The 9,715-nt window shown below is 31.3% G+C and overlaps 2 protein-coding genes across 2 annotated transcripts; one reads left to right on the top strand and one right to left on the bottom strand.

The window, feature by feature from the left end:
• The first annotated feature begins 536 nt into the window (after nucleotides 1–536).
• On the top strand, nucleotides 537–1,927 carry LOC124543391. The gene is made up of 2 exons (XM_047121607.1): nucleotides 537–682; nucleotides 1,439–1,927. The coding sequence occupies exons 1-2, from the start codon at nucleotides 653–655 to the stop codon at nucleotides 1,925–1,927; spliced, it is 519 nt and encodes a 172-aa protein (XP_046977563.1). The 5' UTR covers nucleotides 537–652.
• Nucleotides 1,928–2,157: 230 nt separating this feature from the next.
• LOC124543390 (nuclear receptor subfamily 2 group E member 1-like) lies at nucleotides 2,158–8,776 on the bottom strand. Its single transcript, XM_047121606.1, has 7 exons — nucleotides 8,661–8,776; nucleotides 8,135–8,250; nucleotides 4,715–5,131; nucleotides 4,443–4,601; nucleotides 3,822–4,217; nucleotides 3,268–3,414; nucleotides 2,158–2,952 (listed from the first exon to the last, which is right to left on the bottom strand). Exons 1-7 carry the CDS (start codon nucleotides 8,774–8,776, stop codon nucleotides 2,717–2,719), a joined length of 1,587 nt encoding a protein of 528 aa, XP_046977562.1. The 3' UTR covers nucleotides 2,158–2,716.
• Nucleotides 8,777–9,715: the final 939 nt, after the last annotated feature.

Here is a 9,715-nt window from a genome sequence, read left to right as displayed (position 1 = left end):
AATTTTTTATGCATCATATAACCAAATAAATTATTGATAACAAAATCGATTTTAATCAGCTTCTTGTCTTTTTCTATAAAAATATGAGTATTTTGATTTTAAAAGAATATTAATTCTTTTTTTAATAAAAAGAACAGTTTATTAAATAATTAATAAATAAATATTGGCTTATCATATAGTTTATATTAATTAATTAAGTCAGTATTATAAATTTATAAATTTAAATTGAGCCATTGTGTTTGAGCATATCATATTTGTATCACACTGTCTCTATACTTATTGTCGTTCGATATCAGTAAAAATAATCTAGTAAGTGACTGACTTTATACAGAGATTCTTTTTAAATATGTTTGAATAATTAAACAGTTAATAAAATAACATTATGAAAAGAATTTACTAAATACGCATAAAATATTTATATATTATTTATATATTATATTTATTCGTTTCGTCGTCACCAGTCGTCACCAGTCTTTACTTGACATTAACAGCTAATGAATTATTCTTTTATTTATCTATGAGATTATTTAGATTGATCTGTCTTATCTTTTATAGAAATAATATTTTTTATTTTATCAATTTCAACTTTACAAAAATGTTAAAAATGTATACATGTATTGAACTGAAATATTCTTATATATAATAAATTACTATGCGGAAATACGTTTGGAAAAACGGTTCGGTAAGTGTTATTGTTTATGAAGTGTAACTATTATGAATATTTGTACTTATATTGTTGTTATTATTATTTTTTATTTAAAAACTGGTTATGTTTGAACGAATTTAACAGATTCCCTTACACGTCTGTTTATTTCTTCTGTCCCACTCCTTGATTTAGTTTCCTAAGCATAACGCAAAAATATATATTTCAACAGTTCGCTACGATAACACTAAAAAGACAGACTGAGAGCATAAAAAAAGTATCGTATACTTTGCCTTTAAGACTTTTTGAGAGGTTCACAAACAAAATAACGCTTGGTTCTATTTCTGGTTATTGATTTATATGTATGTTTGTGTGCATATCGTGATTTATTCCTATGGTTTTTAAAATTTCACTTTGAATCTTATCATGAAAATTAAAATATATATGTAGTAGTAATATAACGTAATATAATTACTCGATAATATTATGCCACCATATTTAACTAATTTAACAATACAAAAATATGGGACATTTAATACATTTTCCAAAAACTGTTGATGCAATTCCTACAAAGATGCAATTCCTACAATGGAGTTTTTACATGTTCATTTAGGTTCATTACAACTTATCTCGTCTAGATTGAACGGCGAAGAAAAACACAGTGAGAAAACTTGTGAATGACAGCCCTGAACCCTTTCCTCAGAGGAATATGATCTTTATTAACATACGGCCAAATACTTATATTCCATGCATAACGTAACTTCAATGCGTACCTACTAACCAATTTTATTGCAGAGTAAGTTTGGCCCAACAATCCTCAACAAATATTGCCTCACTTCACAACGATGCTGCTGGTTATCGCCCAAAGCAGCAGTGATCCTTATTTCTATAATCGGTATATTGCAAAGTATATTGCACATACTTTTCTATTTCACCGGTTTGGAATTGCTCATCAATAGTGGTATACGTGAACTATTTAGCCAAATAATTATTCATACTTACGCTGTGCAAGGTATATTGTTATTTTCGTTGCATATTTTGTTACTGATCGCTGCGTTAATATATAGTGAACCGTTAATTTTATTATACCAATGGTCTATGATTATTTATTGCGTGATAGATTTATTTTTCTATTTATTTATGAGTTTTGTTAGTGATTTCATTTCGGCTCTAATTTTATTTACGTTTTATATCATCTACTGGATGCTGTATTACATTTACGTATTCTCTGTTATTAACGGTCTCAGGAGGAGTATTCATACAATTGTAATTGTGGTAACATGATAAGTATCTTTTATAGTAATACATAAGTGTATAACAATAAAACTTTGTTTTTTCTGTACCATAGTTAAAGGTCATTTTTGTAAAGTTAATCGATACACTTAGGTATTTTGATAAGCAATTCGTCATGCTTCGTTTACAGTTTGGCTTATTGTAACATACGTAACATATAAAGGTAAAAAGTTTTAATGATAACAAATATTTACATTTAAGAGATCTTTATCATTCTTCGAATCATCGAAACACCAACAAATCAAATAGTATTTTAATTACAAAATTTGCTTAACATATTTGAGAATAATTGGAAACGACTAGTATAAACTTATAATAGCTTGATAAAAAAATGACTTATCAGGTATTTTTTGCAGTAACCGTTTCTATATTATAACATGTTCAGCTAACCGAGTTAATTTAACACTGTGCCAGTGTGAATGTGTGAAATATTTATGAAAATACAAAGCGAAACCTCAACTCACATGCATTTTAAAGTACAACACACTCATCTAGAGCCGAGATAGTGCAGCGGGTAGAAGGAATTACAACGAACACGAGCCTTCGTGATCCCGAGCTTGTATGTTTGTATTACTTATGTCGGCGAAAAAAACGTCGTGAGAAAGACTGCATGTTTGATAAAATAATTGGCAAAAAAACACCTTCTGCACAAACTCCAAACCTCCTACGGAATGGAGATAAAGAAAGACTTCCTCGAGCAGTACTTACAACACACTACGTTTTATATCGATATGTATGATCATGTTTGTTTTCACATAAAATACATATGTTTAATACAAATCATGCAGTAGTATAAACGAGTAGCCGACTGAGTATTGCATTAATGTCGTCCACGGAGGATGTGGAAAATAGAAGGTGTTCCAGGAATCCGCAGTTGGCGACGCAGCACACGCTGGCTAGCAACAACATGAGTCTCCCAAACCGCGAGGAGTCCTTGCCAGCACAATGCCTCTGCAGCTGTATTAATATCTTCTCCTGGGACATTTCCATTTGTGAAGATGTTATATCTAGCGAATCTAAAGAAAACATATTTTTTAATATTTTTTTTGTTTTCAATACTCAATTGTATTTTTTTAATCCATTGTTTAGAAGAAAATCTGACTTTATAGTAAGTCAATACATTGGAGACGTAAGTAATAGAAAACTATTGCTTAAATTGTTAACGTGTCCCCAACTATCTAAGAACTGGTGTTCTTTGGTAAGGCACTTAATTTATTTTAAACTAATTACTTATTACATATTAGTCAATAGTGTGGAATATGTATGTGTGTGTGAATTAGACTGTATCTTGATAAGTTACTTATTACATTAAATAACGACAATTATATTACCTGTTCGAAATAACAATGCCGTTTTCAAACAGTCGAACTCAGTTTTATCTAATCGGCTCTGTCCAATTCTCTTCTGAAGAGCTGCCAACTTTCTGAGTTCGTCTTTGATATTTTGCCGCTTCGAAGTGATAACGGATGAGATGTGATCTGTTGGGATACATTTTTTTTTTTAATCTTTATTTATCACAGCCTTTACATGTATTATCTTTTTTTGTTTGTCAAGATTAGTTGCTCGTGATCTATGTACTATAAAAGTAACTGCTTGAATATTCCCGGCCTTAATTAAAATACATACATATTAATAAAATTTGGACCTACTTAACTTTTGATTTATTTAATTATTATATAATTTAAGTCACATAGTATATACATATACAACAATACAGGGAAATATGCCTACTGTCTGAATAAAAGTAATTCGAGAAAATTTAAATATTATTACCATATTTAAAATAATAAAATAATCAATTAAGTACATGTACAGCTAGGTCTTGATATATGTAATTTAAAAAAATATTGTTAAAAAGTTAAAGTATCTTTGTATCTTGTCTCACCTTGGTCGAAGTAGTAGGAATATTGTGCCGCGTGTAAAATAAATAGCTCCTTCCAGTTACTCTGAAGCAAAGATGTCTGTTCGCTTTGGGATATCTGTTCAAATGATGCCACGCTGTGCAACCATTTAACGGTGGCGACTAATAACTTCGCAGCTGGATCGTACAATTCTATATCCATGAGCAGAGGATTTTGAAATTTTATTTTTCGTTCTACATATTCATCGGCGGCCTTTCTTGTTGTTTCAGCTTGTTTGACATTTTCGAATATTTTCCCTTGTTCGATGAATATGATTTCGTTTTTATCGATATTCGACAAAGAATCGTTTTTGTCCGAATTTCTCCTCACGTAATGTAACGGCAGATCAAAACTAGCGGAGTTTCCATGGAAGCCTTCGTCTAAAAAATGATTTAAAAATCAAGTCTGTCTTTTCTATTTCAGATATTATATTACAAATTAAATTGTTCGCAAGGACATACAATGTTAAATTCACATTCAAAATCGCATGGCTTACAGCTGGCAGCAAACAATTATACTATTATCATGATAGTATGTTTATATTCATAATATTCGCTAGCGAAACTTAAGTAAGAACAGATCATAGTCTTATAGTGTAATCTTACTGGATCCTTCGTGGCTGCTGTCCATCTTGCACGCTTCTTCAGAACTAGACACTTCGTCTTCCTTAATTTTATCGGAGAGCTGTGAGTCCGGTTTCTCTGATACATTACTGTGAAACGACGCATTGTATTTAGGTGAATGAAGACTATTGGAAAATGTCTCTGGAAAACAAAATGTTCAAGATTTACATGAAATTTAAATAAAAGACTATGTATGACTTATCGGAATACTAAAAATCAATATATGTAACACTTTAACGTAAGTTCGCACTCACTTTGTGAATCCATACACAGTGTTTGATTACTTTCTGCGGGCAATATCGGAGGGTAGAAAATATTTGAAGGTAAATATCCGGGATGCGGTACGGAGTAGTGCATTGGATTTGTGAAAAGGGGAATTTTAAAAGGATTGAGAGTGTGAAGTGGGTTTGGATCGTTGAGTATAGGCCTTAGGTTCTGGATATCCATTGAATCGGGAACTCTTGGGAAGTTTTGAAAAGAAGGATTCTCTAGAAACAGATTATGATTCCTTTCGGTGAGTGTGTTATAGGCGTAAGGGGTGAAAGTTGGTATGCTGACAGGGGTATGAGTTGGGAAAAAAGGGGGCTGTCTTGATAAATTGTAGCCCAGTTTCTGTAAAGCGAGCTGATGCTGGTTCACAGCTGGCCTTGGAGCACGTTCGTGTTGAACCGCTGAAAGATAACGTGTTATTTACTTTCTAATCATAGCTTCGTAAGGAAACCCTCAAGTAAATACAAAAGTTGGCGACTTTTGCAAAACTTCAGAATATTTATCATTTATACAAAACTTTAAAATACCAGCACAATACCATCTACTATCGTAGAACTAGAATAGACTTTTTTCTTCGGTTAGTTACGAATTTGATTGAAATATCCACGTTTAGATGTCCACACGTTATCAGGGTAGGTTACGTATGTTCTTTAGGAATTATGTCTTGAATTTTGACACTCCTTGTCTAACTTAAAATATAATCTCCTTATAATTGAATATTAAAAGTGTAGTATAGAGCTAGTATATTGGGATATAAACTATACGATATACTTAATTCAAGGCATATAATTTGGTCACAGCTAAATACTACTTTTGATACAGATTTATAGACTTTTTAAAACTCGGATGGGGTTGCATTGTATCGTATTCTATTAGGTACCAATGTAAAACCATTTTCTCAACAAATATATTGTATGTAAATGTAGTGTAAATGTGATCTCCATCGGTCAAACCATTAAGAAGTTACAAGATCAGCAGCATACGTATCAAAGTTCATATTAATAAAATAATTAATTTATTATTTTAGCAATAATGAAACTAAAGATATTACGTACACAAATAATTCAAAGTGATCACTGTTATCATTAATAATATTTACATTAAAATACAAAGTAATGTATATAAATCAGAATGGGAGCCAACACCTGTCCCACAAAGCGACCCCTAATTCAATGAAGCTTTTATTAAGTTTGTTCTCAGGAAAACATTTATGGATCAAATCTTGCGGCTAAAATTACAAGTGAGCAAACAGCGACGGCGATTCTCGCGAGCGACGAAAGAGGAACAAATTTTCTAGAATGCCCTATATGTACACAGCTAGTATATCTATGGCTCGTAGGTGTCAGTGGGCGTTGATACGACAGGGTGACTTGGCAGCGTTATGCGATCAATTTGACATATAAATATACTGGGGATACCGCTGTAAGTGCGGTTTTATTTGTCGTGAGATCTGCTTTTGACGCAGTGTAGCGGGAACTTCGGAAGCCTCTTAATGTTTAGGAAAAATATAATTGAGTGTCTCACAACGATGGTATTTTGTATTAACAGTTTGCCTATTCACTATAGTCAAATACAGATCATGACTCTTTTATACCAGATAACGTGGGTTTCCTTAAGCACAGAATCGTTTTTTTTTTTTTTGAGCAAAATAAAAATATAAAGTATTCTGTATACTTTATATTTTTAAAAATGCAAGTTCTCATGGAAATAATATTCAGAGATATTTGTTGGTAGTCGGGAAAGTATAAAAGCTAATTTAAGAAGTGGGCTACTTATAATATGTGTTACTAATAACATGTCTTTAGTACCTAAATCTAATACGAAGTCTGCGGAACTCTACGATAAAGATAATTCAGGACAAATGATTTAGTTACAGTGTTACTTAATTATTCTTTGGAATAAGCCAACGACTTTTAATACAGAAAATAATACAGAAAATATTATACATATAAGATGATGTAAATTGGAAGTTGAAAACAGAGAGCAAGAAACATGCAACTATGCGAGTTTCTTGCCGTTTCTTCTCGCTAGAAGCTGCTTTCCGAAACGGTGGTAGTATTTGACTATTGACGATTCAAAAACGCTTCATTGTGAAGTTTACTTGAATAAAATTGATTTGATTTGATTTGATTTGATTTGATTTGATTTGATTTGATTTGATTTGATTTGATTTGATTTGATTTGATTTGATTTGAGAAAAATCACTAATAATTACGGACATGACTTCGAGAAGTTTCGTGGCGGCGTATTTTTGTGATGCAGTCACAATATTGTATTAATGCAAAATTGATTGATTGATTAACAAAAATTTTCGTCAAAAACTAAACTTTTTAGCTTGTAATTGTTATGTCTGGTATATGTTACAAAAATTTACGTAAATTATCATCGAAAAATATACCTCCATACACTTTTAATTATTAATAATTTATGAAAAAAAAAAACAAAATATTATTTGAGGTCTAAGCCAAACATCATCAAAGTCACTAAAGTACCTTGTGAAACATAATATTTCATTGTCGTCTAATACCGAAGAAACAGTCTTCGTTAAACCTAATGGATGTCACGTTATGTACAGTTGGATCCGGCCGCGTGTGAACCGCGGCCTGCGGTGTGATCTGAGGGCGCCCACAATTTCCCTCCCTCGACTTTTTTCACACTCACTGACACTTGTGTACCGCAAATACTTGAAATGTCTCCTAATGGAAAAGACATGCTTCTAGGAGGAAGCCTGAATAAATACTTTATTGAGACAAGCGCCCATTTGTTCCCGTTCAATTTTGTACAGATTTTTCCGATCACAGTTTTGTGGAAACATACGAATATTAGTCGTCGTATTTTTGTGTGCGGAGTGTGTTTTATGTCGCTTCGCTTAAGATAACATTAAATGTGGATATAGCTTAATGACTTACTCCACTTAACTGAAGCTTGAGAAGCATTTTATTAAATTCGGATATTTGATATAGCTTGAACTGATATGTCTCGTACGGCTGCAAATCTTAATATAATATCAATATGGTTCCGTGACTTGGCTAGTATGTATAGCTATTATCAAAAAACAATGAGTTGCGAAATATTATCAGTATATCTAATCAATGATTTTCTTTCAGAGCATTCGTTTTCAGATTCTGAAAAGCAGAGAACCATTGACATTGTCTTAAATAATGTGGTTATCACTGACTTATAATGATTGCATTGTATCATATGTAATTCTGCTACAAGTATATCGAAAATGTGCATTGAAAAGACCGAAGGGCGAGATAATCTACACTTTAAACTTCTTTGCTTATTGCAGCTGACATTTACAAGCTGTTACTTTATGATTTGAATTTAAAATGTCAGAATGATGGTCTACAAATCATGCGGCGTTTCGCAAATCAGCTTTACCATATAGTTTTATAACTTACCATCCTTTTTCATATTGACGCGTAGACATTTTGAAAAGCGGCAAGCCTGACACTGATTTCGTCTGCTGACGTCAACAACGCACTGTCCGTTTTCCTTGCACACGTAATCCAAGTTCCTTAAAATAATTAACAATCCTATTAAAAAGGAACGTAAATACTTAAATATTTAAGACTGTAAAAGATTGAAAGAATGCCAATAATAATATGAATAAATAATCGAGTATAGTATATAGTATTGTTTACTTTAATCCAATTTGTTATATTATATAGACATTGTTTCTAATATTAATTTAATAATGAAGACTTGAAGGTAGAAGATATAATAAGAATATATTTTCACTACTTATTATTATTTCTGAATGCTTTAAAAGTTTCTGTTAAATTAATACTACGAATAAAATAAAGTTTTTTAATAATAATTCCTAGAAAACTTCAATACCTTAATATTACATATTTACCAATATTGATATCAATCTATTTTATAAATATAAAACGTCTGGTGAGAAACGACCATTAAATACTTTACCGTCGGATGCTCCGCTTGAAGAATCCTCGGCAGCCGTCGCAAGAGGGCACTCCGTAGTGTTTGCCCGACGCTTTGTCGCCACATACCCGACACAGAGCATCCGACTTGCTTTCCATGACCAACTATTAAAAAAAAAAAACAAATCAGAGACAAAGTAAAAATAATTTTTGAATATAGAATCATTAAATTAATAGAATTTCTCTATTTCTGGAGGATAAATATCGTATTGATTTTACTGTCAGTCTACAAAACTTTCATTTCTAGATAGATTAGAAATATTTCTATTGCATTTACACATGTATTAAATATAAGGACGCCGTTGAATTTATACATCTAAAGTATTTCTTTGTAACAATACATTATTTTTTGCTTTGATTAATATAAAATAAATGACATATCTACGAAAAAAAAACAGATATTAAAAAGACTTTGTAGATTCCTATTACCGTATTAATAATCTTCGATCAATTAGATTGTTCTATTTCTATTTATTTAAACTTTATTCTAAAAGTAACATGCATCGTACTGGATTCAATCGATTGAAAAAGTAATATCACGGACTTTTTTAAATATAGTTTATTACAGATTAAAATTTATTCAAATGTACCTCATATCGTAGGCATTCTTTTTTTAAAAATATGTGCATACGGAGTATTTTTTATACAATGGTTCAATCAATTTCTCGTCAGAGGCCCAGCGAATTGCAAATTCGCTTGAAGTTTGAAAGAATTCTGTCGCATCATCGGATCTGCCGTATTAATAATCGATTGATTATGCAAAAGGGATCGAATGACACGCGGTGAATTATAATATAATATATATTCATCAAAAGTGCGTTTCGATATGAATAGCGTTTTTGATATCTTCACTTTAATACTGACAAAAAAAAATTAAACAATACCAGTATAGATAGTTTACTAGATATACGTAGGTCGTAGGTATGAAAGGAGTACAGAAAGGATAGGCTATTTAACAATGCGAAAAATAAAGTGTCAATTATTGTAATCAGTATATATATTATGAGTTTAAATAATCGTTATTTAAAATAAGTAATC

This window comes from Vanessa cardui, chromosome Z (assembly GCF_905220365.1).
Source record: "Vanessa cardui chromosome Z, ilVanCard2.1, whole genome shotgun sequence".
Classification (NCBI taxonomy): Eukaryota; Metazoa; Arthropoda; class Insecta; order Lepidoptera; family Nymphalidae; genus Vanessa; species Vanessa cardui.
Note: the sequence above shows the minus strand (reverse complement) of the source record. Positions and strands in the feature narration are given on the sequence as shown.